Source organism: Melospiza georgiana, chromosome 3 (assembly GCF_028018845.1).
Source record: "Melospiza georgiana isolate bMelGeo1 chromosome 3, bMelGeo1.pri, whole genome shotgun sequence".
In the NCBI taxonomy this organism is placed as follows: domain Eukaryota; kingdom Metazoa; phylum Chordata; class Aves; order Passeriformes; family Passerellidae; genus Melospiza; species Melospiza georgiana.
In genome coordinates this window covers 81,577,559-81,602,023 of record NC_080432.1, presented here as the reverse complement: position 1 = coordinate 81,602,023, position 24,465 = coordinate 81,577,559, and the positions used below count along the sequence as shown (strand labels likewise).

At 47.0% G+C, this 24,465-nt stretch overlaps 1 protein-coding gene across 1 annotated transcript; it reads left to right on the top strand.

Annotated features, from left to right (window-relative positions):
• The first annotated feature begins 3,721 nt into the window (after positions 1–3,721).
• GPR6 (G protein-coupled receptor 6) lies at positions 3,722–5,085 on the top strand. The gene has a single exon (XM_058020833.1). The coding sequence runs from the start codon at positions 3,722–3,724 to the stop codon at positions 4,706–4,708; it is 987 nt and encodes a 328-aa protein (XP_057876816.1). The 3' UTR covers positions 4,709–5,085.
• Positions 5,086–24,465: the final 19,380 nt, after the last annotated feature.

The following is a 24,465-nucleotide window of genomic DNA, read 5'->3' as shown; positions in this document are numbered from 1 at the left end:
CCCCCTCCTCCCGCCTTTATTTTAAGACTTCTTTATGTTTGCCAGAAGAAAAATGTCTCTTCAATATTTTCAGCGTGTTATTGGAAAGATAAATTTTGAAGAGAATTTTTTTGTTGGTTCCAACTCTTGCTATGTAAAGCACATTTAATAATACTTAACATTTACTCAGCCTACTTATTAATCATTAAAAATACCAGCTAGCAAAATAATCCATAGTTAACTGAAATTAAGTAATCACATATTAAAATTACACGACAATACTGCTCAGCTCTCAGAACAGATGGAGAATTCAAGCAAAGAGGTTTTAAAACATTTGTTTCAGCAACTTTTTTATTTTGTTGCTGCTTAATTTTCAGAAACTCACTAAGATAATTACCGAGCTATATCATACACAATGCTTAGATATGCACTGCTGGAACATAGCTTCTTATATTTATATTCTCCTGTGAGATCTGCGGATCCAGCCTCAGCTAGGAGGGCAAGATGAAAACATCTTGATGACAATGCAAAAGTCTGACCAGACTTATTTCTCTGCTGTCCTTATGGTGCTGTGGGAACTGTGGTGGCTTTTAGGCACCAGCTTTGTACCTACTCTTTGAATCCCCTTTTTTCCACACAACCAGTTAAAATTAAGAGCAATCCAGATGGCTCACCTTTTGTTGGAATGACTGATGCAAGAATCTCTACTAAGAAGATAAAAGGCCTTTAATGACAGCTATGGAAATACAAACTGCTCCCAAGGAGGTATAACCATTTTAATAAGTGTGGAATTGGTCCCTAACCCTGCCAATTGATACTTGGCAACGTGAGGGAGATGAGGAACATGCACAGCACTGCTCCCTCAGCTCTGTAAGAACCTGACGAGGACTGTAAGAGCATCCTTCTCTTGAAAGGGTAAAATTCCAGGGAAATGAGGGAGCTAAAGAGCTGAAAGAACTCAGAAAAAACCTGACACAAGGAGCAAAGACAAGCTGGACATGTGCATCTCCTGTTCAGCGACACACTATAGGGGTTGAGCAATTCTTTCTCGGAGTGAAATACATGACCACAGGCATGGGGTGTGAGACTATCCCGCTCTCAGGCTAAAAATTCTTCCTTCATCTCACTCTGAGATCCTAACACTCTCACAAGGTTCCACCACACATGAAATTACTTCTGCCTTGACACCATGGGCTCTTAATGTTTTCAGTTAAGGAAAACTGTTTAAAATCCATAATATATATAAAAAAATACACGGCCCTATGATATACATGCTATTGTAGCCAAGACCTGCCACATACTTTTTTCCCAGCCATAACAGGTTGGTGAAAGATGTGACAAACTGGTCCCAAACCAAGACTTTCCACACCACACCTCATTACTGAAAACTAGAAAAATTACATTTCTCTTTCTGCTATATAGACACCATAAAATAACTGTAGATTTTACAGCTTCATAGTGGACCCAGCTGGTTTGTGTTTGCAAACCTGACTTGCTAAGTTTGAATGGCAGCATTTTTAATCAATTTTGAAAGATGTTTGGAATAATTTATTCTGCCACAGTCATTTTAATTAATGTTGAAATTAACCACCTCTGTTTGAGAGGTAGACTGGAGGATTTCCTCTGGACAAATACAGAATTTTACTTTACCTCATATTTTACCTTGCCTTCTGTTGCCTTGTTCTGTAGCAGCTCTTTCCACACTGGGATTCTTGTGATTTCCGTATTAATCTTAATCCAAGTTTACATTGGCCATACCTGTTCTGCAGCTGGCAGAGGGTACAGGATAACTGCTGAGCTCTAAACTATAGCAGGGGTACTTGACCGAGTGTTTGAGTTGAGGAGACTTGCAAACCCTTCTTAACTCCACTTGTAACTGGTTTTACCGCAGTTACTAACACTGTTGTAATGCCTGGATGTGTAAGGGAAAACATAGAAAAAGATGGCAGGACACCCCACAGGGACCATGGAGACAAGTTGTAGTGAAGGCAATTGCTAAATAAAAGGAAAAATTTTTACAGCTGAGGGTGAAGCAGAGCCGCAGGTTGCCCAGAGAGGCTGTGCAGTCTTCTTCCTTGGGGATAATCAGACTTGGCTGAATGAGACCCTGAGGAAACACTTTGCACAGTTGATGCTGTCCCTGCTCTGAGCAGGTGGTGGGACGGGAGAGATGCCCCAGACCAGACCTCTGTCCACTGGTCCCTTCCAAATTAAGCTTTTCTGAGATCTGTGTTTCAGAATTCCTGGGGAGCAATGGCTTCAGTTGTTTACAGAGGTACAGAGTGTCCACAGCTTATTTTGATGATAGTGTTTAGCCTGCAGGAGGATATTGACAGGAGCGGATGTAATGAGTGCTGACACTAATTCTTTTTGAATGTGCCCACCTTTTACCGTGGCACAGCCTGCATGCTTCCTTTGTTTGGACTGTTCAAGACAGTAAACACATTTTCTTCTAATGTATTTTTCAAAATTGTGCCTAGATGGTTTACATGCTGTTCTCATAACTGAGAGGTTATTTTATTTCCACATTCTTTTGATTGTCAGTCACAGAACAAACTGTGTCCTAGACTGAGGTGGGGACACCTTTTGGCTTGTCCCCTAGGAAAGCTGTGCTGCTGCAGAGGGAAGCTGCCCACTGCCCACATTTGTTTGATACTGGTTTTGTCAGCAATGGGCACAAGAACGTTATCCTTTGACCACATCAATATGTATAAATATTTTAAAGGAAGGTGTCATGGGGTGGTGCAAGGCTCTTTTTGGTGGTGCCCAGTAGCAGGATGAGGAAGAACTTCTTTACATAGAGGGTGGCAGACCACTGAAACAGGCTGCCCGGGGAGGCTGTGGAGTCTCCCTCTCTGGAGACATTCAAAACACGTTTCTGTGGAACATGTGGACACGTTCCTGTGTCACGGGCTCTGTGCTGAGCCTGCCTTGGCAGGGGGGTTGCACCGCGTGTTCTCCAGAGATCCCTCCAGCCCTGGCGATTCTGTGATTCTGATTCATCTATTCATGCTTTAGAGAGGGAACGTGCTGGCTGCTGCTTGGTTGTGAGACACAAAGGGTGGGACAAGGAGAGAGCTGGTATCTGCTATGCCCGTGGGATTGAGTATTCTATGGTTTGACCTTATCATTTTGGGGATCTCAGAAAACGGCGCGGTTGCTTTCGGCGGCGAGCAGACTGTCAGCCCCAGAGCATGCACAATTCAGAGAGCGCAGCTGTGGAACGGGCTTTTCCCAGCTGTTTGGAGCGCTACTCGAGCACACTTCCATCCGCCGGAGCACGGAGCTCCCGCTGGGCTGAGCCCTCACAGCCAGCACTGCACGGACGGCACCCACCGCGGGGCAACCGGCTGCGGAGCGGGGGGAAGAGCAGCGGAGAACCGGCTCCGTGTGTGTGTCTGTGCGTGCGCCCACTTCTCCCTCCCGGTGCCCCCTGCCCCGGAGCCGGGCGGGCAGAGCGGGCCGGTGCTGCCTCCGCCGCCTGGGCAGCCCGGCCTCCCCGCCGCCCCCGGCCCGGGCTGCCCCCGCCGGGCCGGGCCCGCCCCTGACGTGAGCGCGGGGCGGGGCGCGGGGGCGGCCGGGCCGGCGGGAAACTTCTGCGCCTTCAGCACCACAGACAGGGCGGGCGCGGTGCCGCCGCCCGGCATGCGCGCCCCGCCGCCCCACAGCCACCCCTCCGCCGCCCCGGCTGCCCTCGCCGCACCGCCGCCGTCTCCGCACAGCCCCGGCCGCCCCGGCGGCCATGGAGACGGCGGCAGCCCTGAACGAGAGCGGAGCGGCGGCCCCGCGGCTGCCAGCCGGCGGCGGCAACTCCTCGCTGGAGCTCTCGTCGCGGCCCCCCGCGCCCGCCGCCCTCAACCCCTGGGATGTGATGCTCTGCGTGTCCGGCACCGCCATCGCCTGCGAGAACGCCCTGGTGGTTGCCATCATCTGCTACTCGCCCGCCCTGCGCACCCCCATGTTCGTGCTGGTGGGCAGCCTGGCCACGGCTGACCTGCTGGCCGGCCTCGGCCTCATCCTCAACTTCGTTTTCCAGTACGTGATTCCCTCGGAGACGGTCAGCCTGCTGACGGTCGGCTTCCTCGTCGCCTCCTTCGCCGCCTCCGTAAGTAGCTTGCTGGCCATCACGGTCGATCGCTACCTCTCCCTCTACAATGCCCTCACCTACTACTCGGAGAGGACGGTGCTCTGCATCCACACCATGCTGGCCGGTGCCTGGGGGGTCTCCCTCTGCCTGGGGCTGCTGCCCGTCCTGGGCTGGAACTGCCTCCACGACCGCACCTCCTGCAGCGTCGTCAGACCCTTGACCAAGAGTAACGTGACGCTGCTGTCTGCCTCTTTCTTTCTCATTTTCCTCATCATGCTCCATCTCTACATCGAGATCTGCAAGATCGTCTGCAGGCATGCCCACCAGATAGCTCTCCAGCAGCACTTTCTGACTGCCTCGCACTATGTCACCACCAAAAAAGGAGTCTCTACCCTGGCTATCATCCTTGGGACTTTCGGAGCCAGCTGGCTGCCTTTTGCCATCTACTGTGTGGTGGGGGATCCCGACTACCCCTCTGTGTACACGTACGCCACGCTCCTGCCTGCTACCTACAACTCCATGATCAACCCCATCATTTATGCCTACAGAAACCAGGAAATCCAGAGGTCCATGTGGGTGCTCTTCTGTGGTTGCTTTCAGGCTAAAGTGTCCTTTCGCTCCCGGTCCCCCAGCGATGTCTGAGTGACTTTTCTCTGTCAAGCTGCACCCAGTGACAATCTACCCAGTGAACTATTACAGTGCCTGTTCTAAACTTCAAACTACGTCGTGAAGTCGTTGGAAACATGCTTAAGTATTAGCACTTTATACATGTTTGTATCTCGGAGAGTGGTTCGGGGTATGGAGTTTTGGGTTCCCTGAAAAAAAAAAAAACCAACAATGTGGTTGTATATAGATTTGCACATCACATTTGTAAAGTGAAGACATTCCGGTACTGCTTGACTATAGCACCTTATTTCTAGCTGCTGACCTGCCAAAACAGTGTTGCCTTTGTGAAGGGCAGAGGGAAAGAAAGTTGTGTTCATGTCGTGTTTCTAAGTGTGTGTGCTGGGGGAGGGAAGGGGGTGGGGATGTATGTATGTGATGTGTGTGTCTATCTAGACTTTGCTGCACAACACTGATAAATTATAACATTTTGTATACAAATAAAAATATTTAAAATGTAATATAACCTGTGTGTTTAGATGCATTTAGAAAGAAGAGAGATGGCAAATTTGCCAGTTAAGCAAAGACCCTTTGTTTGCTTTTGAAGGCTCCCCATGTAATTCTGCCTAAAGAGATCATCATTCACTATGGAGATGAAATACTGGACCAAGAAAGGCACCTTCCTGCTTGTTTGTTTGTTCTCTTCTCTAGTCTGGCAAAGAGTAACAAAGAGCACAAACTCTTTTTTTTTTTCTTACAACGACCAAGGAAACAAATAGCCTAGTCAAATAGGCTTCTTGTTACAGTTATTCACCAGGTTCCCAGTAGCTTTAATTTTCAAGTTATAAATTAGCCCTTTACAATAATGACCCATTTAAAAATTATTAGACTGTGGGGAAGAGCATTTTTCTAAACTGGGCTCTTTTTTCCTATTTTAGTCTAATGCTAAAAGGGAAAAAAGGAAAAGGGAAAAAAAGGCACAATATTCTTTCTTAAAAGCCTGTAAAATGCCACAATATGTGGGCTTTCCTTATCATTTACAGTTCTGAGGGGAATCTGAATTGTTTCTCTGCCTCCTTGTTCTTGGACTGGATGCTGTAGAAAAATCATTTAAGTGCATCTTTGCTGTCTGCCTGTCTCAGAGCAGTGTACAGTCTTGTGACAATCCCATGGCTTAGTGGCCTCAGAGGTAAATGTTGTTCAGAGTTTGGAACACTCCTTCACTCAGGTTCAGATCCAGCAGTGACTGATTTATTCAGATCAACAGCACGTGCAGATTTCAGGAGCACTGTTGCTGTTCATTTACTTATAATTATGCTACACTTATATCTTGGTTATGTTATAGTTTGTCACTGTGTTTCTGTTTGTATTTAAGGGCTGAAACAGATTCCTTTTATATGTGTGGTACCATATATGAAGTTTGGACTAGTGCTTTTCCCAGTTTATGACTGGCAATGGATCAAACTTCTGCCTGCTGGAGCAGTTGGGTCTGCAAGGATCCAACAAGCCTCAGAGAGGCTGTGAATCAGTAATGCTGTATTATGTGCAAGTATTATGAAACCCAGCATCATTTCACTGATAACACAAAGATATTTCATTTAAAAGAAAAATTGGTATTCCAGGCTGCTGGTTCCGCTGTTTTTATCAATTCTAATAATCACAAATCTGACATTGTAATTGATGACTACCTTCAGGCATGCAGTTCTTCAGGGAACTGTTGCAGAGGTGTTACAAATATAATTAAAACTAGATTTTGTTATAGGTCAAAATACTGCTCAAATTAAGACTTCTCAAGTTGCTGGTAAAAAAGATGTTTTTATCCCTTTTTAAGGCCACATCACATATGCTATGTGTAAGGCAGCAAATAAAAGAGGCCTGTGGCTGGGTGGCACACAGAGTGCTCAAGCTCCTTTCCCCTTGCAAAGCCAGAGACCAAGCTGCTGGCTGGAGCATCCTCCCTGTGCTCTGACCTCACCCTGCCGAGACTCAGCCAAAGGTGCTGCAACACCCTCAACAGGAACTGCTGAGGGAAAAGACCAGTGAGTGTCTCAGACAGGTGAAATGCGGCAAAGCTTTCTGTTAAAACTAGAAATTGTGCCACCTACTACACTTTAGCCTCGTAAATCTTTGTCATTTCTGTGTTGACTGGAACAAAACCATGGGAGAGGGTTGCTGAGTGCAGATCCTCACACCCTGGCACTGACTCTGCACCCAGGTGTGAGATGTTGTGCAGGACCTGAGCAGGTTTCTGGGAGCCTTGTACAGGCTCTGAAACCAACATTGGCTCTAAAACCCCTAGGAAAAACTTCTTATCCTTACTTTTAGTCCTTAGAGGGGCAGAATCTGCCACAGGTCACCTCTAATGCAACCTCCCTCCTTTAAACCTGTCTGGCATGGGGGGATTTTCACCATGAATTCATTGCACAGTGACACTCTGTGTAAAAATTAGATAAAGAACTTAACTGAATAGAAGCCTACTTGAGTAATAAACCACTTAATCGAGGAGCGTAAACAACCTAGGTGAGTTACTCTTCAAATTTTTGTTCATGTTGCTTTAAATGAGACTTTGTTCCTTTTTTTTCTGTTATATGATCACATTTTCAGTTATCACTTTCCCCAATGATCCACTGTGTCTAAAAAATAAAGCTGAATCCCTCCTGTTAAAAATGTGACACTTTCTAAGTGTTTCCCCAAGCATTCTTCTCTTCCAGGTAGAAAGTTCAGATTACAGTGATCTTAGACATTCATTTCCTGAGACATTACAGATATTTTTTCTATGTCACATTCAGAAAGATATGCTGACTCATAATTTCTAGGAAAAACTAAGGTAAAAGAGGAGAGAGTATTTTGATACATTTTGGTTAGCCCTGACAGTGGAGTTGATATTAACCCACTTGCAGTAAAATACTTTAATTTTCCAAGTGAATCCACATATACAAGAACACCTGAGTGGAATAACATAAAGGAAGCTACCTAATCTCTTCTGTCCCCAAACAACATCCCATTTCAGATGATGGAGGAAGTCCAGGAGTTGTGTATAGCATGACACCTGTATTTCTCTTTCTGAGCTTTTTCTTGAAATAGCAGGCATTTATTTGAGAAAATGGTGTTACATTTGCAGTGTCTGGACCCACAAACTCCTCCTGTTATCAGATGCTGGCACTTTAACCTTGATAATGAAACTATTTGGGGAGATAGAAATTCCTGGAGCCCCATCTCCAGTCACTGGGTAGGCAGGCTTTGACTCCCCCATATTCCCAATGGAAGGCAGCCCAGGGGACAATCATGTGTCTGCTCAAGGAGGACTGTGTCTGATCTGCTATTTCCAAAAGTCCACGGGCAACTTTGCCTGCATAGAGACCAGGGCTGCAATGGCAATTGCAATTACTATTTCCTTGTCCCTGCAGGCCCATGGGCTCAAAGCTTTTTATGTTCTCATGTCAATGGTGCAGTCTACAAGGAGAGAAAACACACTGAGTGAAGTGCCAGCATGAGACCCAATGTTTGGTAGTGGTGCATTCTTTGTAATCTGTTCTAGAAATGGAAATGAGATTTCCTGCTTTACCACTCTTAAAAAAGCTTTGCCTTATTCTGATCTAGATACAATAATGACAGGCATGGTCTAAAGAGCTCCCAGCCTGTTCCCACTGAAACCAGTGATATTCTATTGCACTTCAGCCAAGATAATGTCAGTATCTCATTACAAAAAAGTTACCATTTTGAGACGGGCCTCAGCTCCAATCTTCATTAGAAACTAATGGTTCATTACCAACCTTGAAGATCATACTGGACTTGCAATGCCTTGCAAGACCAAATCCCAATTATTTGGCTTGCTTGAAGTGCCTCCCACTGTGATGAGCTCCCTTGCTTCAGCAGGAGCAATTACAGAATGAAGAGCACAGCTCTGGTGAGGAAGACCTGGTTGGGAGCCCGTAGGGGCTGAAAGCCCCACACACTGCTTGATTTTCTGTGGGGCTTCTGCCTAAATCCACAGTAAAACAGTGGAAAAGAGACTGACTCTGCAGGCTGCTTTGTATGAGTCACTGTACATTAAAAAGCCAGCTGGATTCAAAATCACAGGTCAAACAAACCCTCTTTATTTAGCTAAGCAAACAAAAGGACAAAACACTTTTGAACCTGAAAAGTGAGTCTGTGCATATTTTTATCAATGTAATGATCCACAGGTACTAAGTAACCCCGACGAAGCACTAGAACCTCTAATCTCCATTCTGCCTCTCTCCCTTTAAAAAGGATAATTTTCTATAATGAGGTAAAAATAATTTCTGATATTGCAGCTGCTCCTCAGCATTTCAGCTAGCTGTTGTAGCAGTCATTATTAAGAAGAATAAAGGACAAAGGGAAACAAACAAAAATGTTTTCTCCTTCTTACTGCTTTATGATGAGATGTGTGTTACTTGGAAGGAGTGACCAAGCAGGTGATATTCAGCTCTGCGTGGAGGATGAGCCCATCTGGATCTCACTCACCTTAATGCTTGCTGGGTTGGCTTGTTTGGGGGACAGTCTGTGTTGTGACAGTCTCCCCACACTCTCATCCTCCTCGAGCGAGCTCCTCCCTTGAAAGCTCACAGAAAGCAGCTCCCAGGCTGCTGCATTCTGCTCAGGAGTGCCTCACAAAAATCCCCTGGGTAGAAAACCACTATGCCTTTCCCTGCCCTCTTGATGCTTAAACTCTTTCTTCTGACTACAGAGAGCTCTCCCAGGGACAGCATTCCCCCAGTGGCAGCTCCATTTATTGAGGGCAGTAACTCCAGTGTCCTGGAAATAACCCAGCTGCTGCCGGGGCAGCTGGAGAGCGGCAGAAGCGCTGACTCAGTGCTGACAGTGGAGGTGGCAGCCGGTTCAGCGGAGGCAGGTCTGCTCCTGTCAGCTCTGTCTGCTGCAAAGAAAGGACAGGAGGCAGCCAGAGGTGAAACAATGGTCAGCTCTCTGCGAAGGCTCCACAGGTTGCAGCAAAGCCTCACAGTGAAGGGCAGATTCTCACTTTTTTTTTTTAAATGAGTTTACTTTGTTGGCATCACAATACAAGTGGTGGGAGAGAAAGAGCAAGAGAAAAGATGAATGTGCTTGTATCTGGTCAGGGAAAGTGTGCAGTGCTTCACTGTATGACTCATGGCATGGAGGCAGCTTCTCCAGCAGGTACCTTGGGTACATCGGCTGGCTGTGGTGTAACCTTCCAGCAATGAGGCCACACACAAGACAAAAGACCAAAAATATTTCTTTACTGCAGCATTGTTCAGATTATCCTCACTCCTAGACCTCTTGAACTGAAAAATGCAAATGCAGGCAGATCTCTTGAGCTGCCCAAGCTACCATTCAGACAGTGAAGGGAGAAACGTAGTCCAGATTCAACTTTTGTCCTGCTTTGAACACAAGTAGACTTCAAGCTGCAAAGCCAGACTTGGCAGTCACCTACAAGACAACACCTTTTCCATCTCCTGCTGCCCTCTGTGCCCCTGGCACAAGATGCTGAGGTAGAACATCTTTGCTCTGTCCCTTGCACCTTCCTCTGTGGCACAGGCTCTCTCTCCACCTGTGCAAGACTGGAGTTATATCCATACAATAGCACATTTTTAAGGATGTGTCAGCACTTTAAAGGGAGAGTAAGATGCTTAGGATAAGAATTAGGAAGAGGATTTAAGCACCCACACTCCTAAAGGTGGGCCTGTCAGCAATCTTGCTTGCTGAGTGGACACACAAATACCAAATCAAACAGCTGCTCTGTGCCTCTATCCTCTGTGCCCGTATAGCCAGGCAGCAGCACGTCCACAGAGCACTTTGCCAAGCAACACCAGCAGCCTGGAAGCTGCTTTTCCCCACTACACTTGGAGGGGATTGAGATGTCTGTACACCTGTGTTTTCCACCTGGCCTCATTTGCTGGGAAAGCACAGGAATACCACACAGGATAAGAATTTTCTGGGTTTTCTGGCTCTGCGCTGTCCAACATTTCCACACACTTAATTCACTCCAGCAGGGAAAGGGCTGAGCTGGGACACTGGCACAGGGGGTGTTTGTGTGCAATGGAGGTTGATCAGCACTGTTGGGAGCACTTGCTTCTCTAGCAGGGACAAACTGCATGCTATGCTTCATGGATGGGGTCAGGAGGAGGCAAATTGACTGAACTGGGGGAATATTTTAAAGTGTAGGTTCTTTTTTTTTTTTCATGCTACTCACTCTCTAGCTCCTGACTAGTTTAAAACAGTGTTGTTTTTCCAGAGATTTTCTCCAAGCAAGCTTCCTGCTGTGCAGTTGTTTCATTTTGTAGTTTAATTGAAAGACTGAGATTTTTCAGGAAAGAATTGGAAAAGAGTTTTGAAAATTGAGCTTGAACCTTCTGTCTTTTTTGAGATAAAGCATACTTTGTGTAGATCAGTGCTCATTTTATCACCACCAAGAATTTGGTATGCATAGTAATAATTATATTTAAAACTAAGGCAGAAGGAATGGTTCTGGGAATATTCCACAAGTGGTAGATTGTCTAAATAAAGACTTAGTTTCCTATGAAAGTAACTAGATCTATGACACTCCTTGAATGACTGAATTATTTTTTTTAATCAGCACCTTTGCATCACAGAGAGATAATGTGATTGTATACCTGCAGACAGATACCATTTGTCACTCCTACTTGTTCCTGCTTTTTATAGAAAGGAGCACGTCTATGTAATATTAAGATGCTGTCAAAAGAAATCTGGTCTGGTGGAAAATGAATGTGTAAGTTAATATGAGGATCATGCTACATTCCAATATCAGTCTGACTTTTGATACTGTGACCAGTTTTTGTTAGTAAGTAGGAAGCTGAGTTTTCCTCAAGAGTTTATCTGATTTTGCCAAGCAGAGGTGTATTTTGTTTTAAACTTCATTTTGTAGTCACAAATAAGGAAAATGGGAGGCAAATAAGGAAAATGGGAGACAAGTTAAGGCTTCCCTCTTTCTGCTCTTGCTGCTCTTCAAATGTCTCAAAGAAAATAATTAATTGTATTGAATTATGCTGCTGAAATAAATGCATCAGAAAACCTTTTGCAGGCAGAGTTTGGGTATGGAGTATGATCTGTGCAGCAAGCACAAACCCAAGACTTTGAGTGGCTCCCTTACTTGGGCATGGCTGAAGATGGACTCCTTCCTCCCAGGGATCTCAGCTGCTCCGTGGATGTCAAAGGCCATCACGTGGGAGACAGACATTAGCAGAGCAGCCCATTGTATGAGGCCTCACTTGTAACACTGGAACAGTGGGCTCTAACAGTAATTACATACTGCCCATTCATGAACAAGAACAGCTAATTGCATTATTTTTATTTTGAATGAAATTGGGAAGATTAGAGCACTTTGCTGTATTTGCTGTCACAGCGTTAGTTCCACATGAGATGTGCTTGAGGGAAATAAAGGCTCTGCAGAGTCCCCCAGCTCCCCCAGCCATGCTGAGGTGAATGCCTTGCAGCTATCTCATCTGCTGGAACCCACAGCTATGTTTGCAGCACACAGCTCTTGTTGTGTCAACCAGGCCACCTTCGTCTTTCGTAGGACATTTTTAGAATTTGGAAAAGGCTCTGTCTCTGCCTTCATTACCATTAAAACTGGGACATTTTGCCAAACAATAGTGTTCATAGTATTGGTCAGACCCATAAAAGCTTCCTAACAATAACAAACAGGACTTGAAGAAACTTCAGGAAGCCCAATGGCATGACAGGCCCTTCAGAATTATCCTGGCTGTGAAACAGCACATAGTGGTGAGGCAGGCTAAGCCTTCAGTGCTGAGAGCACTCCTCCCATGCCGCCATGCTTGCTCTGAAATGAGCACTTGTTACTTTATCTGAGCAGACAGAAACACTTTGGATGTGTCTGGTGCTTGACGTGGCCACGTCAGTCCAGCTTCTCTATAATGCAGGGAGCAGAACAGGTTTGCTGCCCAACCATTTGTCTGCCAAGCTACGTGGCTGTTCCCACCTCTCCAGGGATTCCCCAATGCCTCAGCCAGTGCTGAGCAGGGCACAAGCCCCCTGACACCCCCTTCCCATTTTATCCCTGCCACAAACCAAGGGGCTGGTAGCACTCAGTGCTGAGGGGGCTCCCAGGACAGTACCACAGGAGAGTGCAAGGTAGGAAGGCGTCTGGTATTGCTCTGTGTAGTCATGAGTGACAGCTGGACACCTGTGGAACCTGTGCTTTGTAATCTTCCTCTTCTGAAGGGCAGAAAATGATGGTATGGGAAGATGAGATAGCAGTGAAATTGCCTGAGAGCTACCAAAGAACATGGGAAAAGTATTTTTTCCGTCTGGAAAAAGGTATCTGCTTACAATGTGCAGATAGGATACATGCCTTCTCTTCCCATTTTGACATCATCCATATGCTTTTGTTATTCCCATTTATCTGTCTTCTTCCCCTGACACTCCCTTCACGTCCCTTTCTTTCCCAAAGGTGACCTTTCCCTCTCTCTTCCCTGAAGGCCCTGTGACAATGGTCATGTTTCCTGCTCTTGGCATAAGCTGCCTTTCCTCAAACACGTCTCCCCTTCCTTTTCTTTTCAGGTGGCATTGCTGCTGCTTCCCTCAGAGGGGTTTCACATGTGAGGGGCTAGGTAAATTTTAATTTTCTTTCTACAGGTCTCCTCCCTCAGAGGGGTCTGCTCCAAGGGGAGCAGTGTTGCTTCTGTGCCACTTTTGCTCTTGCTGCATCTGGGGAAATCATAAATAATAAAGATCTGTGGGCCTGTCTGGCAGAGAGGCAAGCAAAAACGACTGCAGCTGTCAGAGCTGCAACTCACTTGTCTCACAGTGCTCCTTAGAAACACCTGTAAGTGACTGGTGGAGTTTATTTCCTGCTTTTGAGGTGAAAAGGCACAACAGGAGTGATATTTTTCAGGAAGCCCTTACACTCCTAAGGGCCTCAGAGTGAGCACTGAAAGCTTAGCCTGCCTCACCACTATGTGCTGTTTTACAGCCAGGATAATTCTGAAGGACCTGTCATGCCATTGGGCTTCCTGAGCGATATCTTCAATTCCTGTCTTGGGGGTGCAATAGGCAGGGCAATGCCCTGTGGTTCATTTATCGTTGCCCCAGGGCAGGACCAGGACAGGTAAAAGTGGGTGTAGCAACGTAGTCCCACCAACAGAGCATAGCCCATATGAAGGCACACTCAGATTAGTCTAAAAACACCCCACAGCTGCTTTTACACATATCAGAGAGGTCAACCAGACCTTTTGATGGAGGTAAACACTCACCCTGCAGCAGGTGACCTCATCTGGGTGGTGGCTCCCATTTGATATGGACACACAAGCCTGGCTACACCTGAGAGCAGGAGCAGAGGGCAGAGATCAAAATAGGCAGGATGGGGAGGGCAATCCAGCTCAGGGGATATGCAGCTGCTAGCTCCAGCACAAGCCCCTCTGTGACTCCCTCAGGGAAGAGGGTGTCTTTTCTCTCCTAGCTGTGTACACAAACCCCAAGTCTGGGGCAAGTGATGGTGCTGGGCTGCTTGGAAACCTTCCTCCCCACTCTGCTTTGCTCCCTCTCAGAGAGGCTCCAGACATGGTCTGGAGTTAGCTGGCATTTTTAATCACAAACTGAGACTGAGAAATACACATTTATGTCCTTGAACATATTATCCACAGGCAATAAAAATATCTTTTAAACAACCTAAGGCAGCTTTTATATCATCTTGCCTTTCGCTCCATTCCCAAACGTCTTAATATGATGTTTATAACTTTGTCTGTCCTGGTATCACCTCTCTTTGCTACCACATAGAGGCTGTTCCTGCTTCTTGAGATGACTCTCAGGTGGCCTCCCTTTAAAATGTATAACCCTCTATAAATCCATGGCAGCAATTTCTCGGCTGCTGCAGCTCCTGGGGCCATCGACTGGCTGCGATGTGCTCGCTGTGCTGCGCTGAGCCAGGTCCATTCCCCCACTTCACCCCAGCCCAGGCGAGGGAAGAGCTATTGCTCTGCTGCTTTCCCATCGAGCTGTGCTTCCCAAGAGCTGCTGGCACACTCCATCCATCACAGAGCTGCTGTCTGTCTGCAAGCTCCTTTATGCTGTGACCCAACGGTGGAGGTTTCCAACTTTTGAAAATGTTTCTTTGTAGAGAGAGCAAAACTCTCTATGGTTTATCTTATTCTTTCTGGCTTTAATTGCTAAGGTCTTACTTTAAGCTGATAGAGGAATCTGCAGAGCCTGGAAGCCTTATTATTGCTCGTTTGTGCCTTGTTTGTGTTTATTTTTCTTTCTACAAATATGACAGCTGCTTTGTGAAAATATCTTTCACAGCTACAGTGAAGGAAGAAAGCCTGACACAACCCCCTCTTCTTCTGTCCAACCTCTCTAACGCAAGGGAGGAGACCTTCATTTGGGTGAAATTTCTGTGTAAAACCCCTTGGGAGGGGGGGAGCTCTAAAAGCACTCACTGGGGGAGTGCTGCCAGAGTGGGAGCTGTACTGACTCACAGGTGTCTGTCTCACCCAAAGTGTGATTCAATTTTCTCATTAATTACTTGGGTGATGGAGCAGGGACAATACTCACTCAGTGGGCAGCTGTCAGACACCAGGGAGGGGCTGCAGTTACCCCAAAGGATTGACTTGGTATTCAACATGATCTTATCAAGTCTGAAAGAGATTCTTGGCAAAAAAAAAAAAAAGACATTTCGTTAGAGGCAAGCACAGCAAGCCAGTGGGAAATCAGCTGTGGAAGTCCAGATGGGGAGTGACAGCTGTGTAGGAAAAACACAGAGGAGTATCGTGAACTGAGCTTGGTCAACAGCTTCTCCTCACCACTTGTGAGGGGTCAGGGGAACTCCTCCAGTGTGTGAAAGCTGCTGTAAAAAAGAGAAGAAATCTTGTACGTCTAAAATCCATGCTTTGTAGAACAATGAATGATGAGCTTAAATGACAACAAGGAAGAGTCAGGCTTGACACTGGAAAACTGCCAGAAACAAAGGAGCACTGGAACAATCTCTGTAGGGAGGTTATTCTTCATCACTGGAAATCTCCCAAAGCAAGTTGCAAAGATCCACCTGGAACAGCACAGAGAGAATGATCCTGTCTCCAGAGAGAGTGACAGGTTGAGTAAACTTGTGCAGTCTCTACCCGAACTACTCACGTTTGTTACAGCCACGTGTACTTCTTTAATTTTCAGTTTCAGTAGCAGTAGTCAGGTGCTAAAAATGTCACAGTCCTCTCCTCTCCTCTCCTCTCCTCTCCTCTCCTCTCCTCTCCTCTCCTCTCCTCTCCTCTCCTCTCCTCTCCTCTCCTCTCCTCTCCTCTCCTCTCCTCTCCTCTCCTCTCCTCTCCTCTCCTCTCCTCTCCTCTCCTCTCCTCTCCTCTCCTCTCCTCTCCTCTCCTCTCCTCTCCTCTCCTCTCCTCTCCTCCCTTCTCTTTTGTCCAGACTTTGTGATTACTTTCCAATTTACACAATGTCAAGACAGCAGAATGGAGCCCATATAAAGCACAATTTATTATAAATAAACATGGCAGGCTTTCCCCCCAAAATGTTTCCTGCACAGTGTCAGCATCTTATTAATCAAGCATTGAATTAAGCAACTCTGAGGTTGCCTGTGTATAAACACATCTTTTTACATCAGCTTTTCTTTTGTTGGACTTTTGTGCAAGCCCATTGCCAGGAGAGAGTGCTACAAATCATCCCTCACCACAGGAGGTGCTTTGGAACACTTCCTGTAATTACTGCTCCCAGCTGATTAAAGAGAAATGACTGGAGTCTGAGGACATCTGTACCTGCAGGTACCAGTCAGGGCATTCTGTTTCATTGAGATACCATGCAAAAATATTATGGAGTAAATCATCTTTCCACTTAGCTAAAACTGAGTTTGGAAACTGATGGCAAAAACAATAGCAGTCTAGGAAAAATGTCTCAGGTAAAATGTTTTCTATGGAAATGTTCTTTATTCCAGGCTACCTACAAACTATGTAAGGGAAGGGTTACTGAACTACTGCAAGCTCCTAATACCAGACTGCCAGACCCAGACCTGAGTCCTTCTCATTTTTGTGGTGTGAGGAACTGGGCACCAGGCAGAGTGCAAGGCCCACAGTAAGCAGGGTTTGGTGCTATCCAAAATATGAAAGGGTGGAATAAAATCTTCTTGGACCCTCATGTCTGCAGTATGTGCCCTGTTGCACTAAGGAGACTGCAAACTAAGTCATAAAAATGTGGGTAGACAAACGGGGCGAAATTCTAGTCCATGTGATTGGGACACAGACATTAATTATAATTAATGGTGTCTGTCAGAATTAGTGGTGTCTGACAGCAGAACTAAGGTAGGACTGCACGTGCATTTGTGCACAGGTCAGTGTCTGCAGCCTCAGAGGACAGACCTCATGGCTTTGGCAGAAAGGTCAGGATTGGAGAATTCTTAAGGGATCACCCAGGTTCTGTCCTGCTCAGGCTGCTCAGAGAACCTATGGAAAGTAGCAGAAAATAATGCCATCCCTCTGACAAACTCTGGCCAAGTTTTGCTGAGAAAGCTGGATAAAGCAAAGTGTCTTGAAAATCACTCCTCATAATTGCCAAACGACTCCACCACCTACTACAGCTGGTAAATAAAAGCAAATAAGGGAATCAATAAGTAATAATATAGCAAATAAGCTGACGAGTGGGAAGCTGTGTGTGCTCATATGGGACAGATGACATCAGACAAAATCAATAGCTGCCTTTGTCAAAGTTATAGGCTTGGTGGCAGCTGTGGATATTTATCCACATTACAGTAACTTTCTACAAAGAAGCAGGTACAAAATCTGGGGAAGTAATCTGTTCAGGCAATCATGCTGCCAAGTTTGAATTAGACAAACTTGGTTAGATTAAAAGAAAAACAAGACAAGAATTCAGTGTTTGGGCTCACTCACTCACTCAGGACAGAATAAGGATCAGAGGCCAGACATTGTCCAACATCCCTAAAGCTGTAAAGTGCACTGATCACCCTGTGCAAAACCCTACTCATTCACCACCCTAAGTAATGATTGCCTAAAGACCTACATATGGCTTTAAAAATCTGTGATACAGAGCACGTTCACTACCCATTGATCTTTCATTTTTGGCAGTGCACACCTGTAACACTCTGTCTCTATTCTCTCCACTGAGCACACCCAGGGTGCTGGTAACCACCTTCAAAATGGTCATAGCAAAACACATGGGAGACATGTGGGATCCACTGCCAAATAAAATGTTATCCTTCTTGATATCGTCTCAGAGCATTTGCTTTTGTGTGAACATCAGGTTAATGCAGACATTTAGCACAGCCATGTGACTGGAATAAGAGTTAATATCATATTACAATTGGCTCTTTGTGTCAATTTTGCCCTGAGGAGAAAGGGAGACATTACAGCATTTTTTTAATGTACTATTAAAAAATCTTCCTGATAGGAAGATATGTGACACAGCAATAGGTGCAGTTGTCAGCAGTAGGAAGACTCTAATCTGCAGATAACTAGCCAAAAGAAAACTAATAGTTTAGCTAACATCATTGGCATCATTTATTGCAGCCTGTAAAAGGAAAATCTGCTCTTGAACAAGCTGCCAATATCTCAGGCACTGATACCTCAATATCTGGGCACTAATAAAGGTGCAGCCCCAATGTTTGCACAAAAACCTTTGTGAGAAGGGGATCAGTCACTTAATTTAAAGTGACTCAGGGGCTGTTTGCCTTGCCAACCACGTTTATTTCTGAGCAGCCCAGCCCCTTGGCTGAAGCTGAGCTGCCTCATGCTGCAGCTCATCCCTGCTCCACTTGTCCAGGGTCACTGAAAGGAGCAGGACAGGCACAAACCACCCCACTTTATACAGATTCACTGATTTCTCTTAGTGAAATGCTTGTTCTGCTGGCTCCACACAGAGAAGCAACTCTGTGAGCCATTCTCCATGGACAAGCAGCTTTCCTCGGATGGAGGTCAGGACTTGTGCTGTGAACATGAGATATAGAGATTTTAGTATCATCCCTGCCTTCCTCTTCTTCTTCCCAGGTGTGGAAAGAGCCTTTCTGTGCAGGTTGCTCCCCCCCAGATCTGGGGGTGCATTGGGAGGGGATTGCTGCAGCCCAGGGATGCTCCTGCACTGGGCTGCCTGCTGTGAAGGAAGGTGGTACAGAACTTTCTGCAAACAAGGGGATATATGGTTGAACCAGCTGTGTCCCACTGGCAGAAATGACACACACACTTCCAAGTGTCTGCCTGGCTCTGAAGGACTGTATTCTTTTGGAAAACAAAACTCAAGGTTTATCCAAAGTCATCTGGGTGCTGTTTCTTTTTAAGAGAACTTTCCAACTCCCTTGGATCTGAATTGATCTGTGGTCTGCAGGAGCCCAAACATGGCACATAGAGAGTAAGGAGGTGCTTTGGTGTTCAGAAGCACTTTGTGCAGCTGATAGGACATGGGCTGGTTGATCAAATCACCCAGAGCAGCAATAGCTCTGCATCAGGGAGGAGCAGACAGGCATTGCTCCGGCATCGGCCTGCCTGCTCTAAAGGGAAAGGTTGCAAACATTTTGAAGAACCAGCCCAGATCCGTGTTTTACTGTTTTCCTGTGGTTTATGGCCTTCCCATTGCTTGAGGAGATGAGGGTTGTGGGGCTGTCACCCCTGCCTCCACCCTCTGGGAGGCACAGAGGGGTGGCTGTGGGTCTGGCTGAGGTGCTGAGCACAGAGTTGTGGCTGTGGGTCTGGCTGAGGTGCTGAGCACAGAGGGGTGGCTGTGGGTCTGGCTGAGGTGCTGAGCACAGAGGGGTGGCTGTGGGTCTGGCTGAGGTGCTGAGCACAGAGGGGTGGCTGTGGGTCTGGCTGAGGTGCTGAGCACAGAGGGGTGGCTGTGGGTCTGGCTGAGGTGCTGAGCACAGAGGGGTGGCTGTGGGTCTGGCTGAGGTGCTGAGCACAGAGGGGTGCCTGTGGGTCTGGCTGAGGTGCTGAGCCCAGTGCAGGTCCCTCCTCAGGGCAGGCTCCGTGGCCCTGGTGGTGCAGAGCTGCTCCCAGAGCAGCAGCAGTGCCATCCCTCCTCCCGAGGTGCCCAGAGGAGAAGGATTTCTCCATCACTCTGGGGGCTCTCACAGGGCTTCTGCAGGACTTTTCCCCAGTGAGCCCCAGTGATTTGGGGGACTCCCAAGGCAATCCCCATTCCCCTGAGCAGGTGGAGGCCCTGGTCATGCTTCCCATGGGTGACACGGGTGACCTGGGAGTGCTTCCCTCTGATGCCACCCTGTTCTTGCTAGGACTGGGGTGAGCAGCAGCCTGGACCCTGGGATGTTGCTCTGGGTGGTTTGCTGCCTTTTTGCTGCTTCTTTTAACTCCTTCCCTCTCTCACAATAAGGAAATAAAGAAGGAAGTTGGGGGGCAGGGGCAGGGGGCAGAAGGGAAGCAATAAGAGTGAAAAGAGGAGAGCTATAAAAGCGACTGTGGAAACCCAGGACACCAGGAATATTTCTCTGTCTGCTCTGGAGTGCCCTGACCCCCAGGGCAGCACTGACTTTGACCCTCATTCATGGAGAAAGTTGCCTGGACTTCAAGATAGACTAGAATCCACAAAAGTATGAAATAGATTATAGAAAGTAGTGTAGGAGTATCACTCAGTGAGAAATTTAGGTTTTGGGATTTTTAGTATGTTGTGGATGGAAGCAAGATGGAGGGCACAGGGGGTAGTCCTGGGTTTCTTCTTCATGCTTCTTCTTCCTTCCTCTTCATGGGTTTGGGTGGTATTTTGTAATTGGGCAGAAAAGTCCACATTGCAGGGTGTTTGGGATCAGTTATTGGGTAAAAAGGGGAAATAATCTAGGTGTCAGCTGTTAATTGGTTAGTTTAGTCTTTAAAGACCTTGTAACAAGCGATTGTTGGCCATTTTGTGCCTTCTAATGAAAAGCTGCTGGACTGTTTTATTGATGAGAAATAATAAACACCTGAGTCCAAACATGAATTACTGTCTCAAGTGCCTTCAATCCACACCCAGAAAAACCAACAACTGGGACCCCCACAAGCAACAAGTAGCAAATGGAAAGTACGGCATACTTGGACGATATGCCAAAAGGATTGAAAGGTGCTGATTTTCTCTCGAGCACACACCGTGGCTGGGCAAGGCGCTGCGGTGAAATGCTGCCACCTCCCGATGCGCATCCCCGCCGCCCGCTCCTCCCGGCGGGAACCCGGGGGATTTTTGGGTGCCGGCATCCAGGCTGTGCTCGGCACGGCCTGAAGGGGTTTGTGGGTTTGTGGTTAACCCCGGGGGCAGCCAGCTCGGTGATAAAGCAAAACCGCACACACACCGTCTCCGGGCACAAACAGCGCAAACCGAGACGTCGGCTGCATCCTAATTTGTGGTGGTTCATCAAATATTATCTGACCGTGGGTGTTAGTGAAACAGCAGAGGAAGAAGCGGCCTTTCCATAGCAAACGGCCAAAAGGAAAATATTTCACTTTAAATAGCATTTCTTTCATTATAATTACCATTTAATTATTATTCTTGCACTGAAATAGGATAAATGAGAGGGTGGTGATGAATGGCTCTTACTGGTCAGCATAAAGGGGCATGCATCTTTCTCCTAAAGACATATGACCTGCAAAGGGAGAACGGAAAGTTCAGCATTCCAAAGGGTGGCCATGCTGCACAGGCAGATCCAAGTCTGCTGGTGCATCCACCTGCCCAAAACACAGAGGCTGAAACACACCCGTGGATATTATGGCAGGAATGAGGACCACTTCTGAAGACACTGTCCCTTCAGTGGGGTTCTGCTTTGCAGAACACAGAGGGGCACAGAGTCAGGATGTTTCATCTGCTGGGGCATTGGGAACAGCCAAGGATGCACTTTTGCATTCAGAAAGGGAGTCTTTACTAGTGAGGGGGGTAATGTAGACTCAGGGACAATGGTAATGTGGATTTACGACAAAGGTTAAAAGGCTTTAAAGGCTTTAAAGTGAAGAGATTAGACTAGATATAAGGAAGAAATTCTCCAGTGTGAGGCTGGTGAGACACTGGAGCAGGTTGCCCAAAGGAGCTGTGGGTGCCCCATGCTTGGCCGTGCTCAAGGTCAGGTTGGATGGGACCTTGAGCAGTCTGGTCCAGTGGAGGGTGTCCCTGCCCATGCCAGAGGGATTGGATGATCTCTAAGGTTCCTTCCAATCCTGACCACTCCTGTTCTATTACTCCATGAAGGAAGAGTACTGCCCCATATTTGGGCTGGGGGAGTCGTCATGGCTGGTACTGATCAAGGGGACAGCATGCTTTTCTGGAGGCTCCCAAAGGGATGTTGGTGGTGCCAGCCCTTTATCCCAGAGCCTGGATTTGGCCCTGCACCGTGTCATGATGAAGGCAGAGCTCACAAGGGCTGGAAGTGCCATCCAGTCTTGATGGATTCAACAGCTGCTGTTCACCCCTGCTCCTCTGCACCGACACCCCCAGGGGTGCAGGCAGGCCTGCCTGACACAGAGCGCTGTCTTTTGGGCTGGCAGTTACAGTGCTTTCCCTTCTTCTCCCTTTCATCTGTTAAATAAAGTGCTGGCAGCTGCAAGAGCCCAGCTGGCACGTGTGCTGAAGCGGCTGCAGACAAATGCACCCAGGCACTGTGGAGCACCCAGCCGTGCTTCTGAGCCTGCTCTGACACAGGGGGATGTTTTCTGATGCAAACCCCAGCACCTGCATTTCACACGAGAGGGCATAGCTATGTATTTTAGGAATAAATGCAGTATGCAATCAGCATGCTGCCCTGGGCACAGTGGGAGTGAAGGAGCTTCCCAGGCAGGGAGGCAGCAGGAGCAGGGTCTTGCTCCCCATCTCCCCCTTGCAGAGAGAACACGGTCTGAAATTTTGCTCCAGCAATGCTAAGAATAATATATGAGATCAAAAGGCTAGTTTCATCCCTGAGGATTGCAAGTCTGCTGAAGGTTTGCAGTAGGAAGTAAGAGAAAAGCTGTTTTGGAAAAGCGGGAGTGTCTGAGAAGCAGTGGTGATGCTCTGCTCTATTTTTGGATGGCTTTCTGTCAAAAGCAGCAGTTTGCTAACCAGCTTCTGATGCCTTAAAGCATAGTGCTAGTTAAAACTGAAGGTTTGCAAGGGCCTGGTGGTTGCACTGAATTGGAAGAAACATTTTCAGGTGCATTGATCACAAATGAATTGATACATCCTCTTATCTCCCCCTGCTGAACAGGGGTGAAAGACAAAGGGCACAGAGCACCTCCAGCCCTGCTGTTGCCCCAGTGGAACCAGCCCTAAGCACAGGTTAGGCTGGCAATCTTGGGAATGTGAAATGGGTGCTGGAGAGCAGCACAGAAGTGGCTGCAGCCCAGGATGGATGCAAGCACAGCTCTCTGCTGGCTCCTTCCCACTGCTGTCCTGGTCTGTGCAGAGCTCTGCTTCCTTTCATGTAATCAACAAATTAGCTTCTGTAATTTGCCTTACAAACAAGACTCTCATATATACTCGCTGCCTTTTTTTTTTTTTTTTTTTAGAGGTTTAGCAAGCAAACAGTGGGAGACCAAAGAATTAAAGCCATAAAGTAATCTGCATATAATCAGTAATTACCATGAATCAAACCCTCCTTCAGTTCAGCTGGTTATTATTTCCCTGATAATGTAATTCCCTGCATTGACAAAACTAGGAAATACTCATTTTCACCAGAACAGCAAATAATTTCCTGCTGTGCCCATAATACTGCAGTTTAGAGACTACATAAATCCAGCTAATGAAATTTATGGAGAATATGAGGACTATTTAAACAGACTAAAAACCTGAAGAAGTAATTGCTCCCATGTGTGTTGGGAGGGGTGATGTTTTGCCAGCAGACGTCTGCTAAACATTTCTTACAGGTGTCACTGGCTGGCCAGCACTGGGAGCTGATGTGGCTGACAGAGGGTGCTCCAGCAGGAATTTGTGAAGTCTGAATGAGGGGTGATGGTCATGTGGGGCTGCAGCCATGGGAGCCCCTTCAACCTTGCCCTTGTGGGATCTTCTCAAGTCTTGTGACAGTGGCCACTGCTGGGGCAGAGCTTCAGCACACATCTTCCCAAAAATGCCTCCTGGTTTCAAGGGATGTGGAGTCAGCATTGTGGGGATAGGGCTGGCTGTACCCCCATTTGCAGGTTCTTCAGGAGAACCTCACATCCTGGGATTTGCAAGCTGCAGAGAAGTGTCAAGTCAGTGGAAATCTTCAAAATCCAAGGAGGCATCAAAGCCTGGCCTTAACATTTCTGGGATTTAGGGTGGTAACTTTTCCATGTGACCCTAGAGGTCTCCATCAGAGGGATCTACAGAGAGTTGGAGGAGCCATCTGGAAGCCCAGATAGATTTGGCTGCTCCCAGAGCTGGACTCTCTTTGCTGTGGGAACAGGGTTTGAGTTGCTCTTTCTACCTCTGATTCATCCAAAGAAAATCATTGGCACTGAAACGTCCCTGGCAGGTGCTGGGATGCCATCATGCAGGGAACAAAGTACACAGCAGCAAAGGAGTCCTCATGTTTTCTCCTAATTAACCACAGCTGGATTACTGCCAGGATCCCCACTGACCAGCAAAGGATGCTGGCTTCTGGGGAACACCTGTCCTGTCTAACTTCTTTGGGAGCACTGCTAACTTCTTTGAGCTTTTAAAACCCAGAAGATGCATCCTTATCTGGGCTGCAGTGAGGGACAGCCTCTTGCCCAGGCTGCTTGATGGTCTCCTCCATCCCTGTGTGGGGCTGTGTGTCCTGCTGGTGATGCTTACAAGCTGGTTTTGGCTTTGCCAAAATGCAACTGGGAAAAATCCAGCCTCCAGCATTTGCTTGGCATGAAGGGGAATTTCTAAACTACGCTAGCATGCCAAGACCCAGGCTG